General features: G+C 36.4%; 1 protein-coding gene across 1 annotated transcript in view; it reads left to right on the plus strand.

Annotated features, from left to right (window-relative positions):
* The window catches only part of NUS1 (NUS1 dehydrodolichyl diphosphate synthase subunit), a 36,094-nt gene extending 19,943 nt beyond the window's left edge, over positions 1-16,151 (plus strand). Inside the window, exons 4-5 of the mRNA XM_033234404.1 lie at positions 9,198-9,297; positions 12,548-16,151. Coding sequence (XP_033090295.1) covers positions 9,198-9,297; positions 12,548-12,638 — 191 coding nt within the window. The 3' untranslated portion in view covers positions 12,639-16,151. The remainder of the gene's footprint in view (positions 1-9,197; positions 9,298-12,547) is intronic.
* The last annotated feature ends 6,333 nt before the right edge of the window (positions 16,152-22,484 follow it).

The following is a 22,484-nucleotide window of genomic DNA, read 5'->3' on the forward strand; positions in this document are numbered from 1 at the left end:
TGTTGACTACTCATTTCCTACCCTACTCTTTGTATTCTCTGTCATTGCCTAATTATATTCAGGCTCAGTGAGTAGTATACAATTATGGGAGCTCTCTGCTCAGATGTTACTGGGATATTGACTGTTTCCTGCACCCTATGAGGTCCTAATAAGAGAGTAATTTCATAAGGACATTCTAAAAGTTGATGGAGATCCAAAGATGACCTTCAGGTAGTCCATGAGAAAGTGCTAATGTTTATTAAGTCCAGTTGTTGCCTGCAGGCATTGTAGGCTTAGGGTACATGAAAATGTACACAATTCTTAACTCATTAATTTGACAGAAGCAAGCATTCTGAATACCATCACCCCCAAAGTTCCTTTGTGACTGCTTTTAGTCCCCACTCCTGCCCCCTACACCAGCAACCACTGGTCTGGCTTCTGACTATACTTTTGCTTTTTCTATAAATTTTATATAAAAGGAGTCATACAATATATAGTCTTTTATGTCTTGCTTTGTTTACTTACCGTAATATTTTTGAGGTTCATCTATGTAAAATGCATTAGTCACTCATTATTTTTTATTGGTGAGCAGTATTTTCTAGATATACTACATTTTGCTCATGCATTCATTGGTTAATGCATATTTGGTTTGTTTCCAGTTTTTGAATAATGCTGTATGAGCATTTGTGTACAAGTTTTTGTGTGGATGTTTGTGTGTTTTCAAGAATTCAGAAAGTCAGAATTCTATCAGATACATTTAACAAAGAAAGTGAAATAATTAAAAAGAATCAAGCAGAAATTCTGGAGTTGAAAATGCAGTTGACATACTGAAAATGCTTCAGAGTCTCAACAGCAGAATTGATCAAGCAGAAGAAAGTTATAAGCTTGAAGATAAACTATTTACAAATACACAGAGGAGACAAAAGAGTGAAGCACACTTACAAAATCTAGGAAAAAGCCTCTTGAGGGCAAATCTGAGTTATTGACCTTAAAGAGGAGATAGAGAGAGAGAGATGGGGTACAAAGTTTATTCAAACCTAGAGAACTTCCCAAACCTAGAGAAAAATATCAGCATTCAACTACAAGAAGATGATAGAACACCAAGCAGATTTAACCGAAAGATGACTACTTCAAGGCATTTAATACTCAAATTCCCAAAGGTCAAGGATTAAAAAAAAAAAATGAATTCTAAAAGCAACAAGAGAAAAGAAACAACATACGATAGAGGTTCAATATATCTGGCAGCAGACTTTTCAGTAGAAACCTTACAGACTGGGAGAGAGTGGCATAACATATTTTAAAAAGTGCTGAAGGAAAGAAACTTTTACCCTAGAATAATAGTATGCCCAGTGAAAATATCCTTCAAACATGAAGAAGAAATAGACTTTCCCAGACAAACAAAAGCTGAGAGATTTTATCAGCACCACACCTGCCCTGCAAGAAATGCTGAGGGGAATTCTTCAATCAGAAAGGAAAAGATGTTAATGAGCAATAAATCATCTGAAGGTACAACTCTCATTGGTGATAGTCAGTACACAGAATATTACAGAACTGTAACTGTGGTATATAAAACTACTGTCAAGTAAAAAGACCCTGATGACCCAGTCAATAATAATAACTAAAACAACTTTTCAAGACATAGACAGTACAATAAGATACAAATAAAAACAACAGAAAGTTTTAAAATGGGGAGATGAATGTAAAGTGTACAGTTTTTATTAGTTTTCTTTTTGCTTATTTGTTTATACAAGCAGTGTTGTTATCAGCTTAAAATAATGGGTTATAAGATAGTATTTGAAAGCCTCATGGTAATCTCCAATCAAAAAACTTAAAAGAGATATACAAAAAATAAAAAGCAAGAAATTAAGTCATACCACCAGAGAAAATCACCTTCCATAAAAGGAGGACAGGAAGGAAGTAAAGAAGGAAGAGAAGACCACAAAACAACCAGAAAACAAATAACAAAATGGCAGGAGTAAGTCCTTATCAATAATAATTGAATGTAAGTAGACTAAACTCTTCAAAAGACATACAGTGGGCGGATGGATAAAAAACAAGACCCAATGATCTGTTGCCTACCAAAAACATACTTCACCTATAAAGACATACAGACTGAAAATAAAGGGATGGAAAAAGATATTTTATGCCAATAGAAACCCAAAAAGCAGGAGTTATTATACTTATATCAGACAAGAGATATTTCAAGACAAAAACTCTAAGAAGAAACAAAGAAGTTCACTGTCTAGTGATAAAGGGGTCATTTTAGCAAGAGGATATAACAATTGTACATACATATGCAGCCAACATTGGAGAACCCAGATATATAAAGCCAGTATTAATAGAGCTAAAGAGAGAGAGAGCGACCCCAATACAATAATAGCTGGAGACTTGAACACTGCACTTTCTTTTTTTTTTTTTTTTTTTTTTTTTTTGAGACGGAGTCTTGCTCTGTCACCCAGGCTGGGGTGCAGTGGCCGGATCTCAGCTCACTGCAAGCTCCGCCTCCCGGGTTCACGCCATTCTCCCGCCTCAGCCTCCGGAGTAGCTGGGACTACAGGCGCCCGCCACCTCGCCCGGCTAGTTTTTTGTATTTTTTGTAGAGACGGGGTTTCACCGTGTTAGCCAGGATGGTCTCGATCTCCTGACCTCGTGATCCACCCGTCTCGGCCTCCCAAAGTGCTGGGATTACAGGCTTGAGCCACCGCGCCCGGCAAACACTGCACTTTCAACACTGGACAGATAAAGACAGAAAATCAACAAAGAAACATTGAACTTAATCTGCACTGTAGACCAAATGGATCTAAAAGATATTTACAGAACATTTTATCCAATGGCTGCAGAATATACATTCTGCTTGTCAGCACATGAAACATTCGCAAGGAGAGACCATATATATATATATATATATATATATATATATTTTTTTTTTTTTTTTTTTTTTTTTTTGAGATGGAGTCTCGCTCTGTCGCCCGGGCTGGAGTGCAGTGGCCGGATCTCAGCTCACTGCAAGCTCCGCCTCCGGGGTTTACGCCATTCTCCTGCCTCAGCCTCCCGAGTAGCTGGGACTACAGGCGCCCGCTACCTCGCCCGGCTAGTTTTTTTTTTTGTATTTTTTAGTAGAGACGGGGTTTCACAGTGTTAGCCAGGATGGTCTCGATCTCCTGACCTCGTGATCCGCCCATCTCGGCCTCCCAAAGTGCTGGGATTACAGGCTTGAACCACCGTGCCCGGCCGAGACCATGTTAAGCCACAAAACAAGTCTAAAACATTCACAAAAATTGAAATAATATCAAGCATCTTCTCTGACCACAATGGAATAAAACTAGAAATCAATAACGAGAAATTTTGGAAACTATACAAACACATGGAAACTATATCAATATGCTCCTGGATTACCAGTGGGTCAATGAAGAAATTAAGGAGGAAATTGAAAAATTTATTGAGACAAGTGATAATAAAAATACAGCATACCAAAACATATGGGATGCAGCAAAGCAGGGGAAGTTTAAAGATCAGAGCAGAAATGAATGAATTTGAAATGAAAAAGTATATACAAAAGATCAAAAAATTGGTGGTGTTTTAGAAAAGATAAGATAAAATTGAGAAATCTTTAGTTAGACCAAGGAAAAAAACCAGAATACCCAAATAAATAAAATCAGAGATGGAAAGGAGATATTGCAGAAATTCAAAGGATCGTTAGTGGCTGCTGTGAGCAACTGTATGCCAATAAATCCCCCTTGGAAAATCTAGAAGAAATAGATAAATTCCTAGACGCATACAACCCACCAAGATTGAACCATGAAGAAATCCAGATCTCAAAGAGACCAATAATAAGTGATGAGGTTGAAGCTGAAGTAATAAAAAATTTTAGAGCAATGGAAAGCTCAGGACTTGATGGCTTCATTGCTGGATTCTACCAAACATTTAAAGATGTTTGCACAATAGAAACTGTTCTGCACAATAGAAAGGAGAGAATGCTTTCACATTCATTCTGTGAAGCTAGTATTGCCATGTTACTCAAACCAGACAGAGACACATCAAAAAAAGAAAACTACAAGCCAGTATCACTGATAAGTGTTCATGAAGAAATCCTCCACAAAATAATGGCAAACCAAATTCAACAATATATTAAAAAGATCATGACCAGGTGGGATTTATCCCAGGGATGCAAGGATGGTTGAACATAACACAAGTCAATGAATATGATATATCAACAGTATGAAAGATAAAAATCACGATCATTTCAATTGATACTGAAGACGCATTTGATAAACACTTGCATGATAAAACCCATAAAAATCTGGCTATAGAAGGAGCATACTACAACATAATAAAAGCCATATATGATGGACCCATACCTACTATCTTTCTGAATGGGGAAAAACTGAAAGCCTTGCCTCCTAAATCTAGAACACAAGGATGCCCACTTTCACCACTGTTATTTAGCATAGTACTGGAGGTCCTAGCTAGAACAATCAGACCAGAAAAAGAAGGAAAAGGTATCCAAATTGGAAAGGAAGAAGTCCTTCTTTGCAGATGATCTGATCTCAAATTTGGAAAAACCTAAAGATTCCACCAAACAACTATTAGAACAGATAAACACATTCAGTAAAGTTGCAGGATACAAAACCAATGTACAAAAATGAGGAGCATTTCTAGATGTCAATAGTGAACAATCTGAAAATGAAACCAAGAAAGTAATCCCATTTACAATAGGTACAAATAAAATTAAATATCTAGGAATTAACCAAAGAAGTGAAAGATCTCTACAATGAATACTGTGAAACGTTGATGAGAGAAATTAAGGACAACGGCCAAAAAATCTAAGCCTATTTTCCGTTCATGGATTGGAAGAAGAATCAGTATTGTTAAAATGTCCATACTCCCCAAAGCAATCTGCAGTCAGTGCAACTTCTGTCAAAATATCAATGACATTCACAGAACTAGAAAAAACAATCCGAAAATTTATATGGAATCACAAAAAGACCCAGAATAGCCAAAGCTATTCTAAGCAAAAAGAACAAAACTGGAGGAATCATATTACCTCACTTCCAGTTATGCTACAGAGCCATACTTACAGTTACCAAAACAGCATGGCACTGGCATAAAAACGGACACAGACTAATGGCAGAGAATAGACAATCTAGAGACAAATGCATACATCTCCAGTGAACTCATTTTTTGACAAAGGTGCCCAGAACATACTCTGGGGAAAACCAGTATCTTCAATAACTGGTGCAGGGAAAACTGGATATCCATATGCAAAAGAATGAAACTAGAACCCTATCTCTTGTCACATACAAAAATCAAATCAAAATGCATGAAAGACTTAAATCTAAGCTCTCAAACTAAGAAACTACTACAAGAAGACATTGGGGGAAGCTCTCTAGGACATTGGACTGGGCCAAAACCCTACAAGCACAGGCAACCAAAGCAAAAATGAACAAATGGGATCACATCAAGTTAAAAAGCTGCTGCACAGCAAAGGAAACAGTCAGCAAAGTAAAGAGATAACACAGAGAATGGGAGAAAATATTTGCAAACTACCCGTCTGACAAGGGATTAATAACGAGAATACATAAGAAGCTTAAGCAAATCTATAGGAAAAAAATCTAATCTGATTTTTTAAATGGGCAAAAGATCTGAATAGATATTTCTCAAAAGAATACATACAGATAGCAAATAGGTATATGCAAAGATGCTGAATATCACTGATCATTGGAGAAATGCAAATTAGACCTACAATAACATATCGTAAAACGGCTTTTTTTTTTTTTTTTTAAACAACAGGTAATAACAAATGCTAACGAGGATGTGGAGAAAGGGAATCCTTGTACACTGTTGGTGGGAATGTAAATTGGTCCAACCAGTATGGAGAACAGTTTGGAGGTTTCTCAAAAAACTAAACATTGAGCTACCATATGATCCAGTAATCCCACTGCTAAGTATATACCAAAAAGAAAAGAATCTGCACTCCTATGTTTATTGCAGCACTGTTCACAATAGCCAAGATTTGGAAGCAGCTGAGGTGTCCATCAGCAGATGAATCAATAAAGAAAATGTACAGATGGGGCCGGGCGCGGTGGCTCAAGCCTGTAATCCCAGCACTTTGGGAGGCCGAGACGGGCGGATCACGAGGTCAGGAGATCAAGACCATCCTGGCTAACACTGTGAAACCCCGTCTCTACTAAAAAATACAAAAAACTAGCCGGGCGAGGTGGCGGGCGCCTGTAGTCCCAGCTGCTTGGGAGGCTGAGGCAGGAGAATGGCGTGAACCCGGGAGGCGGAGCTTGCAGTGAGCTGAGATCCGGCCACTGCACTCCAGCCCCGGCGACAGAGCGAGACTCCGTCTCAAAAAAAAAAAAAAAAAAAAAGAAAATGTACAGATGGACCATAGAGTAGTATTCAGCCGTAAAAAGAACAAGATCCTGGCATTTGCAGCAACATGGATGAAACTAGAGGTCATTATGTTAAATGAAATAAACCCGTCACAGAAAGACAAACGTCACATGTTCTCACCTGTAGGGGCTAAAAATTAAAACAATTGAACTCATGGAGATAGAGAGTAGAAGGATGGTTGCTAGAGGCTGGGAAAGGTAATGGGGGAGTGAGCTGGGGGGAAGTGAGGCTGGCTACTGTGTACAAAAAAAAAAATTGAGTAAGTTTTTTTTTCAAAGTTGTTGTGTCTATTCAGGGTCCTTTGCATTTTTCTATAAAGTTTGGGATTGGCTTCTTAATTTAAAAAAAACCCTGCTGGGGTTTTGATATGGATTGAATTGAATCTATAGCTCAATTTGGGGAAGTTGCCGTCTTAACAATATTGAGTCTTCCAGTTCATGAATATAGTGTATTTCTCCATTTGTTTGGGTTCTAATTATCATTTTTTTGGAGACAGAGTCTTGCTCTATCGCCCAGGCTGGAGTGCAGTGGCACTATCTCGGCTCACTGCAGACTCCGCCTCCCAGGTTCACGCCATTCTCCTGCCTCGGCCTTCCAAGTAGCAGGGACTACACACAGGCGCCGACCACCACGCCCAACTAACTTTTGGTATTTTTAGTAGAGATGGGGTTTCACTGTGTTAGCCAGGATGGTCTTGATCTCCCGACCTCGTGATCCATCCGCCTAGGCCTCCCAAAGTGCTGGGATTACAGGCCTGAGCCACCGCACCTGGCTGGGTTATTTTCTTAAATAATATTTTGCAGTTTCAGGGTATAGAATTTCTACTTCTTTTGTTAAATTTACTCCTTAGGTATTTTATTCTTTTTGATGCTGTTGTTAATGGAATTATTTTCTTAATTTTCAGGTTGTTTGTTAATACTTAGAAATACACTTGTTTTTTAATATTGATTTTGTATCCTGCAACCTTGCTAAGATACAAGTTCACCTAATAGTTCTAGTAGCTCTTTTTGTAGAGACTTAGGATTTTCTAAATACAGGATCATGTTGTCTATAAATAAAGATTACTCTTGCTGTCTCTGCTCAGGTTTTTTTAAATTTTATATTTTAGTCCAGCTTTTGTCTATGTAGCTTAGTGGTTAGCCAGTGATTTCCATACTGGTTATGCTTAGATACCTTAAATTTGTAAGGCTTCCATGATTTCTGGTATTGGAAACTGAATTTAAAGTTGCCACTAGTTCTCAAGTTTCCTTGGCTTTTGATTTTCGCTGAACTTTCTTCCTGCCCTGTCCCCTACCCTGCTTCCCCTCCTAGTATGTATGTTATTTCCCAGTCGGCCATGGATATGTGAGAGTTTATCTGAGCCCTTATTTCCTGGATCTCACTATTAAATTTCTTTCCATTGTACTAATTGGGGCTACAACCTCAGGCAAGTAAAGCTGTGTGTTTTCCTATTTGTTCTCTTTTGAATTTCCCACCTTTAACTGTCAAACCATGAATTTTCATTGTTCCTTTTCCTTCTTGCCTACACCCTCCAGTCCCAAATTGAGTCCGTATCTTTTGACAGCAAGTAGCAAATCATCTAATTTTTCTGTCAGAGATATACTGGTAAAATGTAAGTTCCTTCCAGTTGATTGGGGTAGACATTGAGAGCAGTCCCAGGCAAGAAGGCCGTAGACCTTTGCCATTCTTACTGAAAACTCTAGCTTTTTGTTTTGCTTTTTTTTTTTTTTAAGAATAATTGTCCGCCTTTGGTCATTATCTAGCGTTCTTGAATGGTTGGTTTTTTTCCAATTTAACATGTTTTTTATAGAGAAGATTTGCCACCCTCTTTACATCACTATTGGTCTGAAGTTCCTTCTTGTCATTTTTTATGGAAGATAATTTATTGCTTTTTAGGTGGTACAGGAATGTGTGTTCTTCTGCTTGGCCCATTCACTCTACCAGTATGGACTTTTAAAAAGACTTTGTTATGGAAGTAATTTTTTCAATATTGCTTCTGGACAGGACCACCTAATCCAGTTTCCTTATTTGACAAATGAAGGGATTTGGCACTGGAGAGATTGTATAGCAGATAAATTAGTGGCAGAACTGAGGATATTAACTATTGGAACCTTAAAATTATAGTATCTTTTTTCTATACTCTTCAAACTTTATTTTTAAGCTGTTGAAATACCCTTATCCTTTTTTTCCCCAAGTCAGGTCTCATATGGAAACCAGTTCATGAAAGAGATAAAAATTGACCTTGCCCTTGTTGAGGCAGATGCTTGGTCTCCTTTTGCTCTCTGAGGCTGCTCCGGCTCTGGGGAGCACTGAAGACATTTGTAGTATATAGCTAGGAGTTGGTCTTTTTGGGTTCATAGCTGTAAAATGAGGTACATGAGGGAAGGAAGGAGAATAGATACTTTTTAAATTTCCTTTTCGTCTCTGAAGTTACTTGATTCTGTGGCCAGAATCAAGCAGTCATGCCCTTAGAACTATAGTACCTTTCCCAGAATTCCAAGAAAACACCTACGTTGAGTCTTAAAAGATACATGTGATTTTGGGGGCACCTGTTGGGTGTAGTGTGGGAGTTGGGTTACCCTTATGAGGTAATCAATCCAGTTAAATAGACTTTTGAGAAAACTTCCACATTTGGAATGAGCATAGATATTAAAGTATGTATTAGAGAGGGGGGTGGGGCATGGAGACATACCTGAAGAAAACAGGTAGTTTAAGAAACCAATCTGATTAATACATTTTGCCCTTGATCTGTGTGTTTCTGTGTGTGTGCGTGTGGGTGCAGTGAATGTTAAGTTCATGTGTATTTCTTTATTTCCAAGGTTCAAATGGTTGTCCTGATCCTGATTTAGTATTGAAGTTTGGTCCTGTGGACAGCACATTAGGCTTTCTTCCCTGGCACATCAGATTGACTGAGATTGTGTAAGTAATTAAAAGTGTACTGACTTTGTTTAGATTCAGCAAGTGTTTCTTGAGCTCAGCACTGTACTAGATTTGGTGGGGATTTCCAAAGAATTATAATACAGGATCTTTTACGTCAGTTATTTCACAGTGTCACAGGTAAAATAAAGTCATACATAAATGAGTTAGACACAAGAGAGCGTATAGTTGTGCAGATGTTTGGTATTGCCACTAATTACCTTAGGAGATCAGGAGTGAGACATCATTATAAAGGGTGTGGCTTGATCCACAGATAATATAAAATGAGTACAGTTTTCATATTTAGAGGAAAGGCGAGAAGAGGGGAAAAAAGAAAACCTGGGGCGAGGTTTCAAGCAATAAGGAACTAGCCACACCAGAGCGGACAGTGTTGGGCAGTAGTATGAGATGAAATCATATAGTTCAGAGGTGTCAAGGCTCAGAAATCTTTAAATGCCAGCCAGCATAAGGAGTGTTTATAGTGGTAGGCAGGCAATAGGAAACCTGTTGAGCCTGTATATTATGTGGGAATGGTGATTTTGGAAGGTTTTTAGTAGCTTATGCACTAGAGTGGATTGGATTTGGGAAAGGATGAGATTAAAAAGACAAGTGAAGAGGCCATAACTATAATTTAAGGGAAAATACATTGAAGAGAGTGAAATTGCTTATTTAGAACAGTTTAGGCAAACTTTCTGTGAAGGGCCAGATAGTAAATATTTTAGGCTTTTCAGGCTGTACAGTCACTTGCAACTGCTCCTCTCTATTGCAGCTGTGCAACTGCTGCTATAGCTGAACAACCAAGGATGATATGTGAACAAGCGTTGTGACCGTGTTCTGATAAAACTTTATTTACAAAAACAAGTATCAGGCTCCTAGGCCATATTTGCTGACCCCTAATTTAGAATAAAGGAGAGACATAGTAGCCTTAAAATATATTTAAATGCTGGGTCTTGGAGAATACTACAAATTCTCTCTCTCATGACAAGTATTTCCCAAGTATAATTGCAGGCCTAGCACTTTACTAATTGTAATAACATTAGAGGAGAGATGAAATGACTCCTAAGTTTTTAAGCTTAAGTGACTAAGTGATTACGATATTATTGAGAGGAAACCAGAAAGTAAAGGGAATATTCAGTTTTGAAGGGAAGATGCAGATGATTTTGAGGCTATAGTCTATTTGGATGGATACGCTTAGTGTAGGACAGATAATGATGTAGAATTGATGCTTGAGTGAGAAGTCAAGGCTAAAGATGTATGTTTGGGGATCATGATAACCTAGGAAGTAGTTGAACCTATGAGAATACAAAGTATCTCTCCAGAGTGTACAAAGGGGTCCTTTAAGCTTGCGGGCAGGAGGGACAAAGTTTCAAAAAGAGGAGAGGACATGCAGCATGTTAGAGTTGGAAAGGACTCTAAATCATCTGGTCCGACCTTCTCATTTTATAGGTAAGGAAAATAGGGAAGAGACATTGTTCAAGCTTGTCACAAAGTGAGTTAGAATCCAGGTCTCCAGACTCAGAGTTTCTTTTTTTTTTTTTTTTTTTTTTTTTTTGAGGCGGAGTCTTGTATGTTTCTTTTACCTGGTTTTCTCCAAGGGTTTTCAAGTCATTTCAGGTGGTTTCCAAGTATGACAGCAGTGATGCCGTGGACAGTTGGGAGTGGTCTGGAGGGAAGAACAGAAGGATTTTGGTTTGAATCTTGACTATGCAGCTCAATAATGTGACTCTGGAAAGTTATTTAAACTTCTCTATGTTTGTACAAAGGTCATGTTAATTTGGAGCTGAGAATTTAAATCTGATAATGGACAAGATACGAAGCACATAACAGGCTCTTCCTTTGACCTATGTACATGTCTGTGATAGCTATATCACATTATACTGAGGTTTGCTTTGTATTTGTGTACCCTTTAGGAGACTGAGCACTGTGATGGCAGGGAAAATGTGTTAATCATAATACGGAGACGGGAAGGGTGGGGTTCTGACAGAATAGACTGAGAAATAGCAACAGGGCTTCTGAGGCATTGAGGGCTAGTGGCACTATGTTTATTGAAGAGTTGTAGGAGATGAGGTTGATTGAAGGGGTAAGATGAGAAAGACTTAGGAAAGTTGAGAGTTTGAGGATGTTTGAAGCAAGCTTTAGCAAGAAGAATGGATTAAATTTGTTCTTTGAGCATATTATTTCAGAGGCGTGAATAAGACTTAAGGTTGATAGCAGAGATTATTAAGAGATGATGAGGAGTTAGAAGTGGGTGACTTGTTTCACAATTTCTGGCAGTCAGAGGAATGATAAAGAAAAGTATAGCTAAAGACAGGCAGGAGTCCTTTCAAGGTGGGTTTGTTCACTCTTTTTTTGTGGTGCGTGTGACTATGGGACTCTGTGACTCCTCTGTTCTGACCAGGTGTTTGACCCTGATACTATTTGGAATTCCCAGATTATATTTGGAATTCCCACATTATAAAGCTACATAAATTACAGATGTTTTTCATGTTACTTATTGAAAATTAGTAGTTACTTATACTACATAAAAGGGAACCCTCTGATCGTGTATTCAGTCTATCTTTAAAGTGCTTATTTTCACACTGTAATTGCCCTTGAGTAATTGGAAATGGTGGAGATAAGTGTTGATTTATAGGTTGCTCACAACATGGCTACAATATTTCATCGCGTTTGGATGCTGTGTAGCCCTGCCCAACATTAAGCATGGCTTTCCTAAACAAAGTCATATTGACTTTACTCTGAACAGGAGGAATTCTTTAATGGATTTAAATGAGATCCTTTATACATAGATCTCCAGCTTTGCATTAATCTAAGCTTACACTTTAACAAGCTACGAATCTCTCATTACTAGTTGCTTTTCTTGTGGAAAAAAGGGCATATTAATTTTTTACTTGAACTCTTTCACAACGAGCTGAACAATCTTAGTAGAAATTGTTTGGCATATTCTGCTTATAATTTACCCTCAGAGCAGAGGGAATACCTACCTTCCATGAACACTCGTCAGTAAACAGTGACCACTACCCCTCAGTGCCTCAGAGGCTCTCTGCTGTTTCCCAGTCTGTTCTGTCAGGGTCTCACCCTTTTAGTCTCCATATTATGATTAAGACATTTTCCGTGCTTGTCATGGTGCCGTCTGGTGGAGGATAATTTGGTGTATTCCATTCTTAACTTCTTTTTGTTCCTTATCTTCTGGTTCCCCCCTACATTACATACAGTGTATATCAAATTGCTTTTTTCCCCCGTGTTTTCTTTTCAGCTCTTTGCCTTCCCACCTAAACATCAGTTATGAGGACTTTTTCTCTGCCCTTCGTCAGTATGCAGCCTGTGAACAGCGTCTGGGAAAGTAGTGGTCATTGGTTGCATAATTTGATTTGAGGCTTATGGAGTTGAAAGGACCCAAGCGACTCTGATGTTTACAAAGCACCTATGAAACCCTGTACACACCTAGTTCATAATCCTCATAATTTATCAACAAACACAAAAAAGTGTCTTACTTGAGAGTGTGTGTGTGTGTGCGTGTGCACGTGCACACATGTGCACGTTTGTATGTATGGAAATAAACTTATAAATGGGGACGTATTGGAGAAGGAAATACATAGACCTACAACTCTGAGCAAATAGCAGCGATGTTTTAGGAACTGAAATGTCACACTTAAAGTCTCCAGCCCAGCTACTTCCCTATTTTTGTGGGGAGAAAAGGGCCTGATTAGAACTGTTCTGGTTGTGTTTGGCGGGAGGGGAATAATTTTTGTTCAGTCCTTCTTAGTGACCAAACTTTAATTTTTAAGAATAATATATTGACTTACTGAACGGAAGCATTCTGAGTTGAAAGGAGCTCCAGAGGAGTGGAGTTCTGTGTTGCTCACATGTTAAAAGCTTGCTCACCTTCAGAGCAGAGGAAATACCTGTCTTCAGATATCCGTCCATTTTCATCTCTTAATTGTAGTCAAAAGTATGACTTGAGAGTGTTGCTCTGGTGTCTGTATTCTGGGTTATGAAGATTATTTGAAAAATAACTCTTACCACATTGAAATGCAGACTTTTAAAAATTTAAATATTGGATTAGGCAGTCAAAACAACCAAACAAGCATAAAAGGTCAGTGAGTTGTAATATTGATAGTAAAGGTGGAACACTAACTAGAAATGGAAAGTTTTGATTTCCTTTTTTGTTTGATGGGCAGTATGCCATATTATACCCAAAGTTGTTTTAAAAAATATTTCCATCATCTATTTTTTTTAAATAAACCTTTGAGGGAAGTTACCAAGGCAGCTTTTTTCCTCAAAAGTAACCTGTTCCTCTTTGGAATAGCACATTTTAGGGGCATGGTTAATACCTGAGATTTTTACTCAGTAAATCCTGGTGGTTACTGTGTGTAAAATATCTTTAAGTAGGATTGAAGGCCTCTGTGGGGAATAAAATATTACCAAAGTCTATAAAAATAAATTTTACATGTTCTCTTTTATGACAGAGAGCAGCACTGGTTCTGTTATTTTTAAAATGAATAATTGATTTCTTGATAGGTGTTTAATATTTCTTCCCTCACTGCTGATTCTTAGGTAGAAACCATTCTTGATATTTGATAGACTGTTTTCAGAAAACCCTTGTCAACAAGTGTACAATACTTATCTAAAACTGTACATTTAGAATGGAGCAGTTTAATACTAGATCTCAGAAGTTTGGAAAATAGCAAAGAAGACTGGATTTGGAAAGGATGGTCTACAGTTGCTTGTCAGATTCTGAAGCTATGAAGAATAAATGTTTTAACTTTGGATTATGAAACCCCATTTATGATTTTTTAAATACACTTGAAATAAAAATGACTAAACTAAATTTTGGTCCAGTGACGTTACTTTGCACTGCATAATCCATTATACATTGTACGACTTTTTTGTTTTAATTTATTACTGAGAGTTTTGTGTGAAGCTACAGCATATCTAATCAGAGAATTTCTGATTCTTTATACTGTGATTATGTTATATTGAGGCATTTGTAATGCAGCTTAAGACTGAATTTATGCCTTTTGTAAACATGATAGGTATAAATGTCTTTTAACATTCTGGAGTATGTATAGCTTTAATGAATGAAATTTAATGGACCTGATTAAAATGAAGGGATTTAATCTTTGTTAAAGTGAAGTTAGTCAAATTACCTACTGGAATATAGCCCAAGCCGCTAAAGGTTTAATATCTGCATTTTCATGCTTTTATTTTCTCCTTCCATTCATAAGTGTATACTTGAAAGTACATTTGTAGCCTATGATTTGAGTCTCTTGAAGTTCTAGGAGGAGGCAAACTACAAACTACTAGGATTCTGATTTCAGATGTAGTCATTCCAGAACCTTCTCTTTATGAGTTCACCTGCTAGTACAATCTCCACAACTTGAATGGCATTGTTTGTTCTATAATTCCTGCCAAAAGCATCACAAGTTGTATATCATCAAGCCTCCCTTTGCACTCTCAAGAAGAACTGGTAATTTTAAACAAAAGTATGTATCTTTATTTGTATTGGAAAATACTGTCTTTAAATAGTTTCTTGTTGACACTCCCCACAATGGAAAAATTACCAAATTTAAACCTGTTTTATGAATGGCAGCTTGGAGCATAGCAAGAAGTTGGAGGATTTGAATTCCATTCCCAGTTCTCATTGTGTTTTGTTTCTTAAAACTGTAATAATCGATTACTGTTATAAAGTTTAAAAGGTGGTTTTAATGTGAATAGCAAATTCTGGTATATCATGACTAACGCTTAAGAATGCCTGTCTTTGAGAGGAAGGTGTTATAATATTAATGAACAGTGCCAAATACACTGTGCATATCTACAATTTAATCTTTGAATGTATGTTACTGGATTAGCTCCCTCCTCCTTCTGTGTGATGGTACCATGCATAGAGTCAATCAAATCCTTGTGATGTTTTGTATGGAATTTGACAACATGTAAATAATGTGTAAAGCAAGTTTTTATGATTAAGGAATCAAATTTATTGAATTTTATTATTGAAAGTTGAAACTTAACATGTATGAACAAAATCCAATAAAAGAATATACTCTTTTCTTTGACTATAGTATTATGTGAATGCTACATTTATTCTGAACACTTAGGGGCTGCAAAAATGTAATAAGAAGTGCATATGACTAGATAGCAATACTGTTTTTTTTTAGATGGTGTGCTCTTGATTGAAATATATTCTCACTTTTACCGGGTTAAACATTTGAAATCTTACAATGTTACTTGCTTTTTGATAGATAATAGTGAAATGAATTCAGCTTTGCCGTTGCTAGAGTTGTCAAAATTCCACAATAATTAAAATTTGAATTTTCACCGAATATGAAATTTTCAAATTAAAAACGTATTATGGGTACCCTTTTAAAAAGGAATGTGACAGTTCTTGTCAAATGAGGAAATATAAAGGTAAAAGTTATGGTTTGTCTTATGCTGCATAGACTATTCACCCCCTAACTTGAAGGTCTAATCATAAGACAATTGGTTTTGTGTGCATGGTTTTCATCTAAAATTTAGTTTACCAAAGGTAAATAACTGGTTACTAGGAACTGCCTTTAGCAAAAATTACTATAAAGTTCAAGACAGTTTGAAATAAAACCCAGGAAACAAGATTAATGTGAGCAGTTCTCCAAGATCCTCGCTGGTAGGACATAAACTATGATAAAATGGGTAAGAAAAGGTATTGCAAAAAATTTCTTAAGGTTTAAAAGATACACTTTCGTTATAGGAAAAAGGATTCAGAGAAACAAAGGATTGTAACCTTATTGATTACATTTTTGGTGATCATCGAGAATTTTTTGTACTTATATTTTAAAAAATGTATGCTACTGTAACAAGTTAATAAAGAGATTTTTTAAAAACTATAAACTAGAAATTGAGAGTCTTACATTCTCTTTTGTATTTGATTATTGTGTCCGGATATAAATTACAATAGCACATGAAAATAAAATGTTTTAAAATTATAGTCCACATTCAGTTATTCTTAATATTTAATGTTGGTCCAAATTCTTCAAATAATTTTATGCTCATCTCTTCTCTCCCTCATGTAGTGATTCAGGGACTGTTAATTTTAGCATGACATACCCAGATGATTGCAACAAATAAAATTAAATGTACTCTGAGGACAAACTGTTAGCAATATCTGCTATTGACTGTGTATAGCCCCCTTCATTAGTAATTTAAGTTGCTGTTACGAGGACAAGAAAAAAATCTGGCTTGGAAAATGCAATCCTGGAAAAAACAAAAAATTCAGAATATGGATAAATGCTAACAGCATAGTTCTATACTTGTATAGAGTAATGTTTTCATTCTGATAAAGATTTATTTCAGTTGCTATTATGGATGTGGTTCTATGCGTGCTTTATTTTAATAAATGTGTATTTTTCAGTGTTAATTTTATCAGTAACAGCTATACTTAATAACTGCCTTAAATTTCTTATTTCTTTTTTTTAGAGATGAGATCTCACTATATTGCCCAGGCGAGACTTGAATTCGGGCTCAAGCGATCATCCCGCTTCAGCTTCACAAGTAGCTGGGCTGAGAGGTTGTATGCCATCAGGCCAGGAAAGTTTTTTATTTTACATGAAATAGAAGTAGATATAGGTAATGATAATAGTAGCCAACTGTTGTCACCATGTATTTTAATTGGGTTTCAGACAATTAGAAAATGGGACATCAAGAAAAATGTGGAAGCTACTTAGCTGGGGATGTTTGACATGGCATTCATTTATCTAGTGCAGTGGTTCTCACCTGGAGTGATTTTGTCCCCCAGTGGACATTTGACAACTGGAGACATTTTATGTCACAACTCAAGAGAGGAGGTATATTAGTGGTATCTAGTGGGACTAGGCCAAGGGTGCTGCTAAACATGCTGCAATCCACAGGACAGCCCTTGCAACAGTTAGCCTCAAATGTCAGTAGTGCCAAGTCTCAGAATCTTTGGTCTAGTGTGATTTCTATAGTTTGTCACTTAATTTGTGGGGAGGTGGGGGTGGTACTGGATGTTGCCTAAAATTTATCCTATAGGTTAATTTTTTAAAACATCTGATTTGTTTAGAATTCATTGTAGATCCTAGAGATAAATTATGTGCATATTTTAATTGTATGAAATGATACATTAACATTTGCCCACACATTATATTCGTTATGTTCACATTTATCTTTGACATTTGACCTACCAGTTTTCCAAAGTTTATTGGTTTGTTGTCTTAAGTTTATTTGAAAGAAAATGTGTTCTTTGACAGATAGTAATGTTTTATCCGTGTACAAAGTTATGAGAAATCTCATGCTTCAGATCACCCATTGTATAAACATTAAATTAGCAGTTTCTCCCATTCATTCTGTAGGTAATTGTGATTTCCACAGTTTAATGAGACAGGGTCTCACTCTGTCACCCAGGCTGAAGTGCAGCGGCGCAATCTCTGACCCCCAGGCTCCCACAGCAGCCTCCTGAGTAGCTGGGACCACAGGTGCACATCACCATGCCTGGGTTTTTTGTTTGTTTTTGTTTTTGTTTTTGTAGTTTTGGAAGAGACAGGGTCTCGCCCTGTTTCCCAAGCTGGTCTCAAACTCTTGAGCTCAAGCAGTCTGCCTGCCTTAGCTTCCCAAAGCGTTGGGATTACAGGCATGAGCCACCGCGCCAGGGCAAAACTGATCTTTAAAATGTGTGTGTGTAACACAATCATGGCTTGTTTTTGAGGTTACATCTCCAAGAACAGACTAAATCACTGTTATATTTATTTGCCTCTTGTATTTAAATAATTCATCTGGTGGTCTTTTTTTAGCCTTCTGAAAGCACAACATTGATTGAGGTAGTTTCAACCTTCTGTGATTTCCACAAATAAGTAATTAAGAATGTTCTTTATAAAGGGATTTTGCTTGCCCTGGAGAAAGATGACTTTTCTAGGGGATAGTAAGAGGGAAATAAACCTGCTTTTGTTCAGGTACATATGAGATGTAAATGTATATGAGAAACTAGTCCTCATAACTCTGTCATTGACTGGAGTGTGCAGTGCACACCAAATGTAAAGAATCCGGGAGATTAATAGGAATGTACAGAAAATCTCCAGGCAAGTGATTTCATTAAATATTAATTTATGAGTTACTTGGAAGCTGAAAGCAATCTATACATGAGTATGCAGACTATCAAATTCGTTGCAAATCCAAACTCTATCAGATGTACTCTAAGGTATCAGATGCCTATTAGATGTTAAGACCAGCTACAATGCTCATAGCATATCAGTTAGTGATGCCTTTAATTATTTTAAAGGAGATAATCAGTTTCCCTACTGCCTACTCTTATGAGCACTGGAAGAAAAAAGCAAAGTTAACAAAATGAGCCTGTGTGCTTCAGAATGTGAATTTTTGTCAATTAAAAGGAGAAATACGTATTACACATAAAACAGCACTACTTAGCTGCTAAAATGGTGATTATGTCCAAGAATTCTCTATTTTAAAAAAATCTAATTCCAAAAAGATGAACTTAGCTCTTGGTAGTTAAGCATGCTGCAAGGAGGCCTTCTGTAGCTCGTGTCAACATAATTTTTTCCTATCCCCAAAGTCCCTGTCCTGTGTGAAGAAAAAAAAGTGTATTCCTTTTACTTCTTATCACAAGTAGTAAGTTTACTCCTTATCACAAGCAAGCCTCACATTGTACCTCTGATACCATTTCTTCCTCTTTTCAGGATTTCTTTTTTCCTTCCAGTCTCTGTGCTGTATTCTTTCCCTCAGCTACAAGTATTTCAGGTTTTTAACCTTTCTAATTCCTCAAGTCACGGCATCTCTCCTTTTCCCTCCACTGTAAAATGTCTTGAAAGCCTTTAGCTGTCTCCTTGTTTCCTCAGTATTCCTGATCCTCTTACCCTGCTCCCATATTACTTATAACTTTCTAGCATATTATTTGATTTACTTATCAAGCTTATTTTTTAATAGCCTGCCTCTTACTAGATGGTGAGCTCAAAGTCAGGGCAGGAATTAAAATTGATTTAATTGACACATAAAACTTAGGTATATGTATTGAATACAACAGGATGTTTTGATATATGTATACATGTAGAATGGCTAAATTGAGCTAAGTAAAGTGCATTAATTCACCTTTTTTGTGATGAAGACACAATCTATTATCAGTGATTTTTCAATACAACAATACATTCGTATGAACTTTAGTCAGCATGTTGCACAATAGATCTCTTAAACCTGTTTGTCCTGTTTAACTGAAATTTTGTATTCTTTTACCAACAGCTCCCTAACTGCCTCCACCCACTTCCCATACCCAGCCCCTGATAATTACCGTTCTACTCTCTATCTCTTGTGAGTTCAACTTTTTTAGATTTGACATGTAAGTGAGATCATTTGGTATTTGTCTTTCTTTGGTTGGTTTCATTTAACATGATGTCCTTTAGGTTCATCCATGTTGTTCCAAATACCAGGATTTTTGTCTTTTTAAAGGCAGGATGGTATTACATTATGTGTATAAACTACATTTTCTTTATCTGTTCATCCATTGAACACTTAGGTTGATTCCATGTCTTGGCTATTGTGAATAATGCCGCAGTGAACATGGGAATGCATATGTCTCTGACATACTGATTTCGTTTCATTTGGATAAATACCCAGCAGTGGGATTGCTGGATCATGGTAGTTATATTTTTAATTTTTTTTTTTTTTTTTTTTTTTTTTTTGAGAAAGAGTCTCACTCTGTTGCCCAGGCTGGAGTGCAGTGGTGTGATCTCAGCTCACTGCAACCTCTGCCTCCTGGGTTTAAGCAATTCTCCTGCTACAGCCTTCCAAGTAGCTGGGATTACAGGCATCCGCCACCATGCCTGGCTAATTTTTTGTAGAGATGGGGTTTTGAAATGTTGGCCAGGCTGGTCTCAAACTCCTGACCTCAGCCTCCCAAAGTGCTGGGATTACAGGTGTGAGTCACCATGCCCCGCCCTATTTTTAATTTATTAAGGAACCCTCACTGTTTTCTATACTAATTTACCTTCCCTCAACTGTGTAAAAAAATTTTGTTTTCTCCACATTCCCCCCCCCAACACTTTTATTTTTTTGATACGAACCATTCTAACAGGTGTGAGGTGATATCTCATTGTGATTGTAATTTGCATTTCCCTGATGACTAGTGATGTTGACCATTTTTTTCATGTACCTGTTGGCTATTTGTATGTCTTTTAAGAAATACCTATTCAGGTCCTTTGCCCACTTAAAATCCAGTCAGTTATTTGTTTTCTTGCTATTGAGGTATTCAATTTCTTTATATATTCTGTATATTAACCATTTATTAGATATGTGGTTTGCAGATATTTTTTCCCATTTCATAAGTTGTCTCTTCAACTCATGATTCTATCTATGGCTGTGCAGAAGCTTTTTAGTTTGATGTAATCTTATTTGTTTTTGCTTTTGTTGCCTATGCTTTTGGAATCATATAAAAAAATCATTGCCCAGACCAGTGCCATGAAGAGCTTTTCCCTTATGTTTTTCTCTTAACAGTTTTACAGTTTCAGGTCTTATGTTTAAGTCTTCAATCCATTTTGAATTGATTTTTGTATATGGTGGGAGATGAGGGTCTAATATTGTACATGTCAATATCCAGTTTTCCCAGCACCATTTATTAAGGATTGTTCCTTCTCCATTGTATGTCCTTGACACTTTTGTCTAAAATTAACCAACCATAAGTGTATGGATTTATTTCTGGGCTCTCTGTTCTGTTCCATTGGCCTATGTGTCTGTTTTTATGCTAGTGCCATACTGTTTTGATCACTATAACTTCATAGTATATTTTGAAGTTGGGTAATGTTATGTCTCCAACTTTGTTCTTTTTGCTCAAAATTGCATTGGCTTTTCACAGTCTGTGGCTCCATATGAATTTTAGGATTTTTTTTTTCTATTTCTGTGAAAAATGTCATTGCATTGCATCTGTAGACACTGGGTAGTGTGGACATTTTAACAATATTCTTCCAATTCATGAACATGGGATAGCTTTTTATTTGTGTCATCAATTTTTTGCTTTTATCAGTGTTTTATAGTTTTCACTTTACAGGTGTCTCACCTCTTTGGTTAAATTTGTTCCCATTTTTTTTAGTATTGTAAACAGGATTTTTTTTTTTTTGATTAAAATTTTGCGTTGGTGTTCTTAAGTGAGGTAGGTCTGAAGTTTCTGTCCTTTGCAGTATAATTCAGGTTTGGAATCAGTGTTGTTTTCTTTATAAAAATTAATGGAAAGTTTTTTCCTATTTTAGAAATGTTTAAATAGCTTTGGGAGTATTTGGTTCTTGAAGATTTGGTAGAATTCCCCTCTGAATCCATCTAGGGCCGGTGCTAGTTAGGTTAGTTTTTGATAAGTTTTTACATTTCAATTTTTACTTTCTATCTTGTCAAATTTGATAAGAGATATTTTCCAAGGAAATATCTGTTTCATCTAGGTTTTCAAATTTATTTGGAAAGATGTGTCTTAAGCAGTTTCTCATTTTAAAAAAATGTAGCATTTGTTTCAAAGTTATTTTTCCCTCTTTATTTCCTGTTTTGTATATTTGTGTTCTCCCTGTCATCTCTTCCCTCCCCACTTTGATTGGTTAACTAGTGACCATTTGTTTTGTTGATGAATGTTTTAAGAGTCAGATTATTTATTCTGTTGTTTCATTTCTAAATAATTATTTGTACCTTGTCTTTATTGCATTTCCTCTTTCAGCTGTTACTATTTTTATAGCTTTTGAAATGAGTATTGAATTCAGTACACTGATTCTTTAATTTTTATTGATAATAAGTGTATAGACTCTAAATTTGCCACTAATCACTGCTTTAATTTTATACTATACATTCTAATATATTATGGTTTAATTATGATTTTTTAAAAAGAAATTTGGCAATTTTTTTTTTTTTTACTCTGATCTGAGCTGTTTGTTTAATGGAGAATTTTCTTTTTTTTTTAATTTCCAGAGTGAAATGACATTTTTGGTTTTAAAAAATTTCTGACTTTTAGTTTTACTATATTGTGACTGAAGAATGTTTGTGTTCTATTTTTGAATTTTTGTGACATAACATAGAGTACATTTCTTTGAATATTTCACATTGACAGATAAAATTCTGTAGCATCAGGGTATATTTTGGATATATATAATATTGACATTATTAGTTCTGTTTTTAGGCCTTTTGTATACTTAATGTATACTTTTTTCACTTGACTTATCTTGGAC

This window comes from Trachypithecus francoisi, unplaced genomic scaffold (genome assembly GCF_009764315.1).
Source record: "Trachypithecus francoisi isolate TF-2019V2 unplaced genomic scaffold, Tfra_2.0 Lachesis_group15, whole genome shotgun sequence".
NCBI classification, from domain to species: domain Eukaryota; kingdom Metazoa; phylum Chordata; class Mammalia; order Primates; family Cercopithecidae; genus Trachypithecus; species Trachypithecus francoisi.